The 15,028-nt window shown below is 36.2% G+C and overlaps 1 protein-coding gene across 3 annotated transcripts in view; it reads right to left on the reverse strand.

The window, feature by feature from the left end:
- The window catches only part of LOC107223626 (protein numb), a 95,635-nt gene that overhangs the window by 6,977 nt on the left and 73,630 nt on the right, over positions 1 to 15,028 (reverse strand). For all 3 annotated transcript variants that reach the window (XM_046730040.1, XM_046730039.1, XM_015663363.2), the window contains 7 exons: positions 7,084 to 7,248; positions 6,376 to 6,447; positions 4,760 to 4,978; positions 3,791 to 3,977; positions 3,224 to 3,481; positions 1,553 to 1,735; positions 2 to 441 (listed from right to left, as the gene is read on the reverse strand). In XM_046730040.1, coding sequence (XP_046585996.1) covers positions 2 to 441; positions 1,553 to 1,735; positions 3,224 to 3,481; positions 3,791 to 3,977; positions 4,760 to 4,978; positions 6,376 to 6,447; positions 7,084 to 7,221 — 1,497 coding nt within the window. In that variant the 5' untranslated portion in view covers positions 7,222 to 7,248. The remainder of the gene's footprint in view (position 1; positions 442 to 1,552; positions 1,736 to 3,223; positions 3,482 to 3,790; positions 3,978 to 4,759; positions 4,979 to 6,375; positions 6,448 to 7,083; positions 7,249 to 15,028) is intronic.

The raw sequence follows: 15,028 nt of genomic DNA on the forward strand, positions 1-15,028 counted from the left end.
CCTGTGAAACCGATTGCATGGTGTTGGTGGCGGCAATCGGAATGCCAGATGTGGGAATTGGGGAAGTAGACGGTAGCCCGGAATTTGGTGACCGATTCAACGGCGTGACCGAGTTTACAGGTACTGGAGATCGGTTCAACGAAGGAGTGGTTGTGTTTCCACCAAGCGACGATGTCGAGGCGGAACTGAACGCAGGGCTGGCGTTGGGCGGAGTGCCGAAGACACCCACAGTAGGCGTCGGTCCCGGAGTGCTCATCATCGCTGGTGCGACGGAAGTCCTTGGAAGAACAGGACTCAGGTTGCAGCTTCTATTGAGAATCGGCGTGAGTCTAGAATTGGCGAGAGTCGGTTCATCCTGCCAACTGGGACCAACATGGTTGATGTTGTTGTTATTTATGTTGTTGTTCAACTTCGTATCTTCGAATGAATTGCTGTTGCTCACTGCACAGAAGAAAGCAGTACAAGGGTAAGAACGATGCGGTATAGAAACAAGATGTGCATAACTCAAAAGGAATGTCGGAATATGTACTGATTAATAATGAGTAGGAAAATCATATTTTGCAATTTTTTTCCTTCCTTCACCATAGAATCGTTCCAAACTGGGGATTGAGTGTTTGCAATTGTGCACGTGTGTTCACTGAAAAGAGTTTTGAAAGTTGTTGGCAATACTCTGAATTTACTGATTGAGGTTATGATACGCTAATACAGCTGTGTCTAATTCGTTTTGTATCTTATCGTCAATTTTCCGAAATTCACTCAGTGACTACACAAACGCAATCGGCATAACCCTCTCATTTCCCAAGGTTTGTGAAGATTTCACTACTTCGGCGAAGAAAAAAGTGTGAGTCGTGATACGATTTACAGAATTTATCGGTAAAGCATAAAGGTCGGACATCCTCTCCAATCAAACAGATTCTTGCTCTGATTTTCATAATTGAATCATTGTTTGCAGTCTTATTCGAGAGAATGCTGTATTTGTGTTTAATTGCCTGAATGTAGTGAATTGAGATTTCGGATTATGCCCGAATGGAATGGAATTTTCGTCTAGCATTTGACAATTTACAAACACATGAAATACACTTGCTATAGAAATCGACCAAATCTTGAACAAAAGTTGCTTGCTCTGACGGTAAGATGGAAAGAAACGAATTATTTCATTCTGTTCTGTTTTCCAAAATTTTGGCAACTGAAAGTACATTATACCGATTATCGTTTGTCTCACGTTCCACGATTAGTCATAAAGTGGGAAATCCACCAATCGTGAACAATGAGACAAGTGACGATCAGTAAAATGTACTCTCAGTTGCCGAAATTCAAGAGGACATCAGCGTACAAACGTGCAGTGAATTACATAAATCCAGGCAGATTTGCCGTTTTATATCACCCGTGTAACATTATCCGGAGTAATCCGGATCTCAACAGGCTCCATTTCACAATGTCTAACTTATGAAACTTAAGATAAAGTATATTTCATTGCTCGGCATAAAAGTAATTAACCGAAACCTGCATTTATGGTCATTTACTGGAATATGGCATCGCTTCGACTACCAACCTGGAGGCGTCATTGTACTGAAGAGCTGCTTTGAGACGGAATTTGAACTGATTCGGGACGATATGTGCGTTGACCCGTTGTAATCGTCGTTACTCGAAAGAAGGGAAAGCCCTCGAGAGAGCTGCTGACACATTGCTGAGACGCTATCTTGACCTCCGGGCGATATTTCCGGAATTGGACTCACTGCGAACAAAGATTGTGTATTGCGTACAAAAAGTTGACGCAGGTTCAACTGGTCACTAAATATGCAAAGTAGTGGATATTATATCATACTTAAACTCACAATGTGGTAATTGACATTCTACTGTACAATACTTATCGACTGATCGGAAACATGGGAATGCCTACAAAGTTACAATACAAATCATTACGAAGTACAGAAATTGAAAGAAACTGATAAACTGGAATGAATTGGTGAAGCGTTTGAAATTTCAATTACTGGACGTGCATGTTTCTGTTCAACCTTTTAAACCAGTTTCTATCAGTTTTCTTCATGGTGGGATAAAATAAACTGATCGATTATACCACTTGAAGGTCATGTTTTTACGGTTACAGGGTTTTTTTCTCGACTACAATTGGTGTGTCGACACGGTCATAATAATTGTATTATGTCTGAACGTTCCAAGAACATGAATTTACAACATTGAATAAACAAGCAATATGCATTAGCTACAACACATGTGTATTAACCTTCATCATATCCCTCGAACTCTGCAGTGGCATAAAATTAAAATAATATTTTATAATATTATTGAAACCAAACAGTTCATATCACCATATAACATGCAAAGTTATGTCTATAACGTAGTTATCTCCAAAAAATTATACATCTTCTGATTATAGACCTCTAGTTTGCTCTTCGGGCTTCAGAAGATGAGCAATTGATTATACGAATTAAATAATATATACGATAAAGCGTCAATTTGTTAATTGAATCGCATGATAATTTATCTGATACGTTATTAGCGATCAATTAAAAGACTCACAATTAAGAGTTCAATGAAATGTTGTCTTCAACGGAATACTTTTGTTACTCCGTATTGATATATACATAAATTATTGTACTGATATAAAAATGATCGATAAATAATTCTATTTTCATGTCTTACGAGCTACTTGTTCTCTCAAGGTAGCTGAAGATATTGTATTGATAAAAATCGTTCTTCGATGTCGAATTACTTTTCGTTTATTCGGGTTTTTCAACATCTGCTTGGGAAGATCGATTTTCGAAGCCTAAGGAGCGTCCGTCAAGTGCCCTACATTTCCGAACAGTGCAGTAAAACGACGTTGGCGCATGCGCACAACTGAAGTGCTCGATTTCACACACTAGGGTTTTCTTCAGTGTGTGAAATCTGCGCACTTCCGAATAACTCAATTTTACGCACTATTTCATTGTGGATAAGTTACCTAACTTAAACTTTATGCGTCGTCATTGGTACATTTGTTGCTTCTCAGAACAAACTTTCCATCGCAAGTGGTGTAAAAAATAATTAAGTTGTAACACAATATACCCTATACTGGTTTGAACCCCCAACTGCTTTCCAATCGCGTGTATCCCGCCCTTCGGTCTTTGGAGGTAAATTTATGTTATTTGCCGTTTGGACGGCGAAGGCTGACGTAAGAGTACATGATAATAACTGCGATAGAATTTTGAAAACGATTGATATTCACCTGGAGGTTTTTGCGGTATGTTGTGAGGAAGGGTGGGTGGCATTCGAGCGAGATCCGTGGGTTCGAGGCTGTGGCTTCGGGTACGTTCTAGATTGCTGGGAAGATCGTTAACTCGAAGACTGAGCTGCCGCTTAAACGGCGAAGCCTGGTTGAGCTGGGTGAAACCCCTGAACGAACCTTGGCGCTCAAGCATCGAGGGTGTGGCGTGAGGTCGTTCGATCGCAAATGGGTTGAAGACCTGCTTCACCGGAGGAACATCTGCAAAGAAAAAAAAAAAAATATCTCATGTCGGTGTAAAACTCGTCTGGTGCGAGAAATCCAGGCACTGTGATTATTTCAACAACACTCTTCACCCACAGAGAAAGGATTTACCCTATTCACTAAATAGTGTGAAACAAAATGTGATTCGATTCAACAAAGAAGTTATCAGAACGATATTTTGAGTTGTTGTGATAAACCACGTTTAATCGAATCAACGAAATATTTAATTCGGCATGTTAGATAGATTGGACAATCTTTTATTTTTTTATTCATTTTTTTATCTTGTACACAAGATTATATACTGACCAACTGCTCGTTCATGCGAGTCCTGCAACCGTTCGGTCAAGCTCGGTTGTCTGAAACTTCCACTCCTCGTGAACGTCGAATTTTTCGGATCAAACGTCATCGTCACTCCACATTCTTTGTCCCTACGTTGTTTCCGTTCCAAGCAAGCAGCGAAGGCACAACCCACAGCGTGACTCAAACGTTCACCCTGAAATTTAGTTTGAAGCATACAGGAATATTCGATGATTCACAAAGGCTTTAAACTTTTTGTAACATTTTTCGAAGCAAATCGAGTCAAACAATGGTTTGATGACGAAAAGAAGTGGAATCGTTTCCTGAAACCAGTAAGATTACTGATATAAATATATTTTAATCACGTTTTTTGGAAAACTTGTAGCTTATAATTTGTCAAATTCTGTTACAATACATTTTGTATTTTGTAATGAAACAGCTATGCAAATACGTTTTTTATAACGGCTGGTGATTCTTGACGAAATATTTGAACAATTCAATTTCGTTACTATCAGGTTGTTGCTGATATATTCCAAAATAAAATTAAGTGACGTTTGAGAGTTTTGCAAATTCGTATGTCAAAGTAGAATCCAGAAATGACCTCGTTGGTCAGAAGTCTTTTAAATTCGGTATCTGTATTCTATAACAAGGAATAATTCTTTAATTTCGGTGCAAACCAACACTGTTCGAAGCATTGAATGTTTAAATACCATTATAATTCACAAGATTCTTGTAAGAAAAAAATTATTTCTTCCACGTGAAAAACGTTGAAATATATTTCGTCGACATCGCAATTAGTTACTTGTTTAGGAAACTGATTTAAAAACTATTATAGAACATGAATAACAAATTCCGGCAAATTTTACTTTGTAGTATTGCGTATTGTGACGTATAAAAAACTTAGTCATTAAAATATTTCATTGCGACGCACTATTCGTTATAAAAAATCATTCTTCCATGGTGAGACAGAAATCTTACCGATTCCTTGAGCGCTAAGAATCCGTGGCACATCCACCGCCTCGTCGTACCATCTCGACAGATGTAACTGAAGCCTTTATCGTGGTTACGATCCGGGGCACAGAAAGACACCTTTTCAATTGTCTGATCAACGATCAATCCCTTCGTTTCATCCTCAACGACGCGCAGTCCATCCCCAGAAACGTGAAGCACTGCTCGAACCGGCCTTCGCCTAGAATTCTGCAAATATTTACGATATATTATACAGAGTTTGAAAAGCAGCCCTGCTCAAGATCGTTGAATGATTACAAAGTATCAAAAAATCGACTTTAAGGTTATCAGGCAATCGGCAGATGACTGATTAGAGATCAGTACAAGATTTTACAAAATTTAAGATTACGAACAATATAAGTTGACAGGATTACAAGAGTTACAAAGATTACAGAGTGGTTCGATATTGGAGAGATTATGAACAAACTACAAAGATACAAGTCGATTATACAGATTATAAAGATTAAAAAGTTTAGAGGAAGATGATAGCAAGATTGCATAAGGATTACAATGAAGTTATAATGAGATTAGAACTATTACAAGTTGATTAGGCAGGAATAACTACCATCAAAAGTTCAACGGTACAAAAATTATTGGTACAAATTACTAATATATGGATAAGAAGGATGGCAGATGACACCGTTAACAAAAAAATCGCATGATTGTAAGGATTATAATTAGATTGTACAGATTGTTGGAATAAGATAACAAAAATTACAAGCGTACGAAACAAATTAGAAAGATTACATAGGGATTGTGCAAATATTACACGTATTACTACTTCACACAGATTGCTAAGGAATTGCAAAGATTCGGATTATAAAAAAAAAAGGTTAGACTGCCAGGCATAGAATAGGATTAAACAGGTTACTACAACAAGAGTACAGGTATTCCTTGATTATAAGAATTACAGGATTACAGGACTGGACGAGGATTGAAACTTGCAAATAGATTGTAAGATTTTTGCATTGATTGTTTAATGATTGCAAAGATTATTCTACAAATGTAAAATAATATCTAACTTTGTCACTAAAAATTCAACAGCCAATTCCAGATACGATTCGAACTAAAACAGCAGCTGGAGACTTTTTTATTCCTGCGCCCCCGATTGAAACGAGCAAGTGACGCTTTCCAAAAATAGAATCGCGAACCAGGCTACAGAGTCGATAAAGGTATAAAGTACAATTTTTCCATGGAGCTGAATTCCCTTTAGATTTCTCCTGCGGAGTTCTCGTTCTGAATTATGTAGACATATTAAGCCCGCGAAACTTCCTACCTTATATAATATATATATATATATATATATATAATAGTACCCAGAGACGTAGTTCGATTAAACAACCGTGTCGAATTGTCGGGACGTTTCACCTACTCCAAACACGCTGTTAGCCATTCCCAAAACAATTTCTATCTCTTTGTTAGGTTAAGGTGTTTCCGAAAAATTCATCGTTGTCTTCAGCATGTGATTATTTAACAATAATATTTAGCTACTAATTACATACTGGAACTAAAATTATTTTTTTTAATCATATTCATCGCATCCCACATTTGTTAATCATGTTACACGTTATATTGAAATTACTCACCCTGAGCACTTTGAGAGCCTCTTCGCAGACTTGCATTCCTCTGGATTCAAAAACTTCGACGCATCCGAGATACTGTGAGGACAGAAAACAGAGTTGTACTTTTTATTTCATCCTGTGTACATGTAAATTGAAGAATACATATAAAATATATTTTAAGCCTTCAATTCAGGTCATACATCGGACTCTAGGTGCAATTTATGAAGAAGCAGAAATGACGCCTCCGATCAACTCGCCAAGATGTGGTTACAACGACAAGATGGCGGTGCATCGGGTAATCAGCTGATCGTCTTTGGTCAATTTTTCGAATATCAAGGTAAAGAGGACACTGCTCAAGCTGTGAGACACTAATTTCGTGTCATTGAGTAAACGCAGAGTAAATGCAGAGTAAAATATCGGATAAAAAACTTTTCATTGCGTTTAATTGGCGGATTAAATACGTACGAATCGCTCATATGTGTCAAAACTCTAGAGCATAAAATTCCCCGTGAAACGTGACAGCGACTGACAATTATCAACCGTTACCGTTTGTCGCGGGTGATGTGAAAAAGATGAAAGCTTTTTTAAGGACTGTGTAAAGCGCGAAGCCACTTGTGTAGGGGTGGATAGGAAGAAAAATGGCGTCGTGATGCACGTGGCAGGAAGTGCGTCGAGATGGCGTGTAGCATTCCACCGATCGGTGCTGGGGTTGACAATTTCACAGAAACTAACCTTAACGTGAAATACGCAGGTGGCTGAACGCACTGCGCTTTCATCTGCCTGCCACTGATGCGGTTTGCTCGACTCAGGGACATGAGGGTCCTTTCGCCGCCGGAAGCTGTCCCGGAAACTTCGACGCAGCCGGTCCATTCTCTTCCCTGGCGATCTCTCCCGTTTCTGAAAAACACCGATAACGATTCGTCAGTTAAAAACCATTAATTTTGAGACGCAAGTGGAAGATGAAGGTGAAAAATAAGAGGTTTAACAACAGTGTCGAATTTTCAGAGATAACCCAGCACGTCGCAGGACGAAATCGGTGGCCTCGGATAAAATTCACCAACTCTGGCGTGACGATTATAATTCGAGTAACTTTACGGATTCTGATGATAAAACAGTCGTCTCCTGTGTATAAGCATAGAAGATAATTGTTTTATCATCGTGGTCCGTAAAAGCGCTAAAATTCTAGAGCAAGAGCAATTGTTTTATCAGGTTGACCAACCGGCATTGGTACAGATGACAGATCATCGCGATGTGTGTAACCTCAAAAATGTTGATCGCCCTGATAAAACAAATGCTTTAGATCTAGAACTTTAAGCACATGCGCGTTAGATCCTTCGACCGTTGTCATATACTCATTCTGTGTATACATTTTTGTCTTTTTACATTTTTACGTTCTGTATTCTCGATCTTTTATATTTTGTGAGTCGAACATAAAATCGTCAAAATTAATATAATATAAGAAATTGAGTAACACGTTGAAATGCTGATTATCCTGCTTTTCAGCTTTCTATATTTTCACCTTTCTACATTTGGCCCTTCTGATAATTCGATGTTTCGGATTTTAAAATTCTATGAAACAAAATATCGCTTTTTTGAATATTCGTCATTTGATCCCTTCTTTTAGCCGGTCTATTTTCTAACCCCATCATCCTAATTATGTGTATTACATAGTATCAGACAAAATATGCAATCATCATTCTGAGACGAAATGTTATCTCTTGTAGTTTGACAGGAGATTAATGAGATGGATATTCTTACTTTTTGTCAAATTTATTACTAAATAATCTAACCCTAGGAATTGATCAAATTATTATTTTTCCAAAAATAAAAGGAAAAAAATTACTACCAAAGTTTACCGATTTTTTTATTCAAATTGTTTTCAAATAATAAACAGTTCAACACATTCGTTAAATTCCAATCCACGATAAGTTATTTCGTTGAGAAAACTGTTGCGATTATTTCATTGATACAGGTAATTTTTTTTCTCAGCAGACAATTTAACTTTGCTATTTATGGATCGAAATCAATATCAGTGAAATCTTCCAAAATTTGATATTCGGCGATATCATCAGGAATAAAAAAAAAGTCTTGACAAACACGTTCTATGTCTTCTGAACATCAAAGAAATCAAATCACGAAATGAAATAAAACGAATGAACCAAGTTGTTCAGCATTTAAAAACAAATTAAAGTAAAAAATCGATGTCCGAGATCAAGTTTACAATTTTTGAATATCGTTTATTCATTTTATTTATTTATTTATTTTTATTGCATGTAAGACTCACCAATCTGCCTAGAATTGAAATAAGACCGACGAATTAACAACGAGCATTACTCGACAGAATAGATTACATTTTTTTAATGTAACAGTATAGTTTTTTGATCTTCTTTGATATCCCTCCCAAATGACTCGAACATATCTGTCTGTAATCACTCTATCTGTTCACTACATCATCCGCACTAGTTAAAATTCTAGCGCGTTGATGAAACTAATTGTCGTCTCATAGACTGCAGCAAACAATTTGGCACAGCGCCGATACAAATGCTAATTTTGTACCGCAGGATAAAGCAACTGCCGTTACAAGAAGCCGTTGCACCTGATCCCGATATACACGGCGTTTGGTAGTGATTATTGAATATTTAATTACAAACGTTATTGCCAGAATTTTTTGTGCGATAAAAATACTAAGATGTTTCAGAAATTGTTATTTAGATTTTTGAGTAAATTAATTGCAAATTTTTCTGTTACAAAACGGTGATTTGCACCAGTTGTATACACGCGAAAAATTGATTGTTTGATTAAAGAAATTATCATAGATTGAAATTATACACGTTGTAATGATAGAAAAACTTTCAATTTTCTGTCCAAAAACATACGCTGAAAATCTGTGAAAATGGATAGAAGATTTTACAGTTTTGATCAAAAAATGGCAAAACAAACTCTAACATTATTTTGATACCAGAAGAATTTTCATTAAAAATCTATAACGAGTAATGACTTTTAAGTTTAAATATTTTCCACGGATTTTATTTACATTTTAGTTTACTCACCGTTTGCGGCCAGAATAAACTTTTTTTCAACAGAAAGTATGAAATTCGCCCAAATTCTCCCCGTCTCCTTAAAGAGCAGATTAATACCACTGGAAAAGGGGATGAGAGTGTAAAAGCAGCCCTTCGGTTCTCTCCCTTCGCATATATCAAGTGGACGAAATTTTCCAAGCGAGTGTAATTTATATAGGGTAGATATAACGCGTCCTAGCTTTTCCCGATCGTTTTCACACGAGATAACCGCGTGTCGGTGAAGGCACACTCGTGAAACGGACATTAGCATATGGAAAGAGAGACACGCGAGAGCCAATTGTCCAGTTTTAAAGGGTTTCGACAGCTCGGCGTCACGTGGCTTTGATCAGCTCGGCAAACACTCGAAGCCAGATTTCGTTGGGATTTTAAATTTACCGCCATTACAGTTCAAGTGCCGAAAGATTATCGCCTAATTTACCGGAGAAAAACAGATTGTGAAAATCTGCTCGCATTGCCCAAGTAAGTACGAAGAGGAAAAAATTAACCTTACGGATACGGAAACTTTTCACTAAAAATTTTACTGAATTTCTCGATTCACAAGATGTTTCAGATTACTTTTTTTTATTATTATTAATCCGAGTGAAATTCAATGTTACGCCAATGTAATTTCATTTTTCTCAACGAATCACGATTTTCTCTGACGATTGTTGCAGTTTTCAATTAACGCCTTACGAATAATGCTAGATTTTTTTCAAACTGTATCTTCATAATGTACAGTTTTTTAATTTCTCCTGTATCACTGTATACATGTATGAAATTTTACACTGAAATCCTAAGCAACCAAACGGAAAAGTGTCAATGCATAGATTTAAATCGAGAAATTAGTGATTAGTGAAATGAGTGAAAAATGATTACATTCCTTTCGAATTGAGATGAATAATTTTTTTTTCAAATTCTTTTCAACCAAAAAAATTTTCGGTACACAAATTGCAATTACGAAAATTTGACGGCTAAAACTTGTACTCAATGAAGTAGATATTTTGACACTGCTGAAAACCTGTACAAGATTTTGAAAGAAAACTTTCTCTCTGTAAAAAAAAAAGAAAAAGATCCACCGACAATGTGTGTAAAGAAAATTCCGTTCACATAGGTTCAGGTGCAGCAGGCAGCCTGTGATGAGATCTTAAAATCGGTTCCCAAGCTTTCTTTTATATCAGTAACCCTCGTACGCTTGCTTTGCTTCCCCTTCGAATGCAATATGCGATCGTGAATCGAGCCCCAAGTGCCAACCCCAGGATCCCAACCTGGCACAAAGAAACGAGAGCTACTAGCTGCACTCCAAATTGCTCCAAAGACGCTTGGAGCGCGATGATTAGGCTTTATTATACTCCTGACTAAACTGGGAGAAATTTTTAGTTCCGGTTACCGCTCAGTCCTTAACTATTTTCATTTTTTACCACAATCGAAAAATATAGTTCCAGGTCCAAACGAAAATTAGTTTTCTAGCTGTTACCGGAAAGTCTGGTATCCGTTACTATTCTTTCTCATTACGATCGCTGTTACTATATTTTCTTGTAACCGTTGCGAAAATTTAACGCTCGTGCAACGATAAATTGATGTTAAAGCCTTGTTTAACTAAAAAAGTAGAGTAAACCGAACAATCTGATTTTGCGTTGCAATTGCCAAAAAAGGATCGACGATAGCGCAAAATGGTTACGCGTACCTCGATTTTCGTAATTCCAACAATATTCAAGCAGTTTTTTCAACGATACTTGTTTTACTAAATTTTTCTAGTTACTATGGCGAATGTAATTTTTCTCAGTGTAACGTATTTCAGCACAATTTATAAACATATCCGAGTATCGACGTCGATTTCGATTGAAGAAAAAATATTTTCCGACTATCGAACCGTAACTCGGTTTGTGAACGTCTGAAAAAATACATATCTTCGTCGCATCGCATATTTGAAATCTTCTGTCGATTTAAATGTAAGAAGCGTTTGAAACTGTTTACTTTTCGCGCCATTGCCGTGACGTCACTGTTAGGTGTACCTAACCTAACTTTGCGCGAAATATTCTAATCTACGAAACCGGATTTCGATACCTTGTCGTGACTAAAATACTGAACAATCACGTCACGATGAGGAAATGGCATAAAACTAACGATATGCATGCGTATTTGCGAGCTGAGTATTGCGAGAATTTAACATTGCCTAAACCGTTAACGATATTCATTTATTCGACTCCAGGGATAGTCGCTAAAAGGCTGGAAAACCACATCGGGACATTGTTTGATTACGTTTATACAGAAAAACATGTTTCAGACTCTGAATCTTCGGTTCCATAATACAATTCACATCAAATTAGACTTAAAGAAACTGTTTATCGGTGATTTCGGTTGGGAAATAATTGTCGATAATTTCCAAAAATTAGGAAACATCTGTTTGTTTTTTATAACATTCAGTTTGTTTTATTTACAAATATTCAATAAATTAAAGTGTAATAAATTGATAAAACGGGTCTCTGAACTGCTCTCTAAAATTTGAAGGGATAATTTTTTTTTCACGCAATGGAAGTAGCGAAGAATTTGTTTAGACCGTCATTCATGTTATTATGACAAATGAATATTAATCGTTCTACCGAATTACGTAACCGACTTGTGATAAAATAATGATCTAAAAATTATTATCTTCGTTATTATTTTTTATTCGTACAAGAATATGAAAATGAGAACGACGGTTTTATACGCGATACACAGAAGCGTGGAGTCCGTAATAAGGATGAGGGTCAAGGCAGGACTGATTCCAAAAATAGCCTCGAGAAGAATGTGGATGCTGAGAACCAGTATGAGATACCTTTGAATGCGGTGGTGAATGTTTTTAACGGCGTGAAGAAAGTTCGGAAACTGTGCCAACGAATGATTTACAACCGCGTCTGTGTATAAAAATGTTACATGTATAATAGCATCTACGCGTGTAAAAACGACGCTGACGTAATTTAAGTGTGGAAATTTTACCCAAACTGAATGAATTTCATTCAAACAACACGCTGCGATTTGAAAACAATTAAATGTATTTTTTTCCTTTAAGCGATGATTTGAATAGAAATAAATTCCGATGTTGAAACGATAATTTGAATCTGGATAATTGTAAAAAAAATATTTTATACGCTCGATTAAACCGTGTGTTATCCAAAATGTCATTTGGCTCGTGAAAAATTATATATACTTTTCTTTATTCAAGTCGACCAGATTTTAGTAAATTCTATTATATTATTTTATCAGCGTCGTTAACAAGCTGCACCAAACAAAAACCTCCAGCATTCGATTCAAAAACTTCGTGAAAATCGATTTATGTTTTGAATCACTGGTGACAAGCAATACGTCAAAATCGATTTTCCTAGTGTCACAGACATGTCGCTTAAAAATTGAATATTCTGTATCTAGGGATGAAATAGCGTTCAAATAGCAGAGAAATTGAGATCAGCGTCGAGAATATTGTGAAAGGGTGATTTCCCATGATAAGAACAAGTCCTGGTATTTTTTTTTGTTTTTTTTTTATTTGTTTTTGATTTCAAAAAAACTGAATAGGAGAGCCACAGCTATATGAGAAAATGAACACTTGTAATATACGAGGGATAAGAAGTACAGCAGGGCTGACCCGCTGCATTGTGACGTTGAAGGGACCTAGAAAATAGCCTGGAGTGAAATCTTGAATTTGGTTCCCAAGGTTTCCTTTACACAAAACCCTCGCCTCGGCGCTTTTGCCCCTTTGTCAAACCCGTGAATCGAGTCCCTGGCGAGAGTTTTCGTCCCCCTGCATAACCGATCCCAAGTCACAAGATCGAAAAGGTTGCTCTCAAGTCGGAATCAAGAAATAATCTAACTACATTTTTTTTGTTTCTATATTTGAAATTAATTCCATGCACTGTAATTTCACTCTCCAATAGTTATAGTAGGTATATAACTGTTGTAATATTTATGTATTTTCAAGTCACAAGTGTAACGTTTTGCGTATCTGGCCTTAAATTTAAGAAACACGCTGTTTACGATAAACGTTAGAAAATATTCTCAGCACATCCAAAATTTATCTTAACTATACACATTGAATAACGAATGATGAATAATTTTATTTTGGAAAAAGTAACTCTTCGCAAATTCAGTAGAATTTCTTTTTCCAGGTTTCAGTTTGTTGGGGACAAAAAATGTTTCGCGAAGAAATGAAATTGCTCGTTACACAATTATTAATCATTTGAATTTACACTCCGTTGAAATTGTTTCACCAATATTTGTCAACGGGAATTGACCCTCGCCATTTTTAATTTTGTTTGAAAATTTTTGTACAATTGTCCCAACTCTGAAACAGTCTCCTGAATTTTTTCAGATTTTTTGTGCAACTGATTAATTATTCATAAATATTAAGAGTGATTTTGAAAATGTCCTTTTGTAGAATTCTCGAAAAATTATTCTTCCAACCACTTCAAGACAGGATTCATGACGGACCGATCTTTTTTTCTATTATTTAAGCAGTTTCAATTTTTTGATCAATTAAAACATTGTTTAAACATTCGAAAAATTCCCAAAAAATTCCCGAAACGTCTATTATTCACTTAGAACATTTCTAGATCTGTTTCGTTATAAAGTTGATGAAAACAAGTTGGATTTACCCGAAAAATAAACAAAAATCGCTTCTTTATAAAAAAAAGATGGTCCATCATGGATCCGGTCGTGAAATATTGGGAATGGAAAATACAGTTTCAGAGAGTTTTTTAGAAATTGAGAAAAGATTCTTTTCAAGATCACTTTAAATATTTACAAATAATTAAACAGCTGAATAAGAAATCTGAAAAAAATTCAAGGCACTGTTTCAAAGTTGGAACAAATGCTGAAATTTGTTAAACAAAATCAGAAATGGTTCGGGTCAGACGTTGGTCGGGTTCGCATGGAATTCCTCGTAAACATTCCGCTCTACGGTAGTAATTATTACAACTGTTGTGATTCTTCACGCAGAGAGGTTAAGCGGTTTTCCATGAGAATAAGCAGACAAAAAAAGAACAACGCCGTACAACGAAATTGCTCAACAAATTAATATGGCAAAGGCAGCGCAGGACGCACGTGGTTAACAAAACTATTGTCTAGTTCCGTAATTCCAAACCGGCACATATTTCAACACCGGAAACAGCAACTACAATGCAGTTGCAATTAGAGCTACGATGAAATTGAGCGATAGCGGCATATAAGCCACGGATTTTTTCAACCAAGGTCAAATCGAAATTCGACATAAGGAAAAAAAATTCAATCAAAACGATAATAACACAATTTCAAAACGATGCACGTAAGAAATAATAAATTCACTAAATGCTCCCATGTTTAATTACATGGTATGTATGTTAAAAATCACGAAAATTATTGTTCAGTGTTCCTTGTCATGTATAAATATTTCATTTATTTTTTTTTTGTTAAAGAATCGCTCTTGGGTAAAATTTTTAGATTCTCAAAAATTCCTTAAACCACCAAATTGCGGTTTCAGGCATCCTTAGAAAGTAACTTTGAACTTGGAAATTTGTTATTTTATTGGAGTATTTATTCCAATGTTTCGCGATGTTGAACTTATGAACATCAATTTTGCGAAAAACTAAAAACGAATTTTTATCTTCAGT

This window comes from Neodiprion lecontei, chromosome 2 (assembly GCF_021901455.1).
Source record: "Neodiprion lecontei isolate iyNeoLeco1 chromosome 2, iyNeoLeco1.1, whole genome shotgun sequence".
NCBI classification, from domain to species: Eukaryota; Metazoa; Arthropoda; class Insecta; order Hymenoptera; family Diprionidae; genus Neodiprion; species Neodiprion lecontei.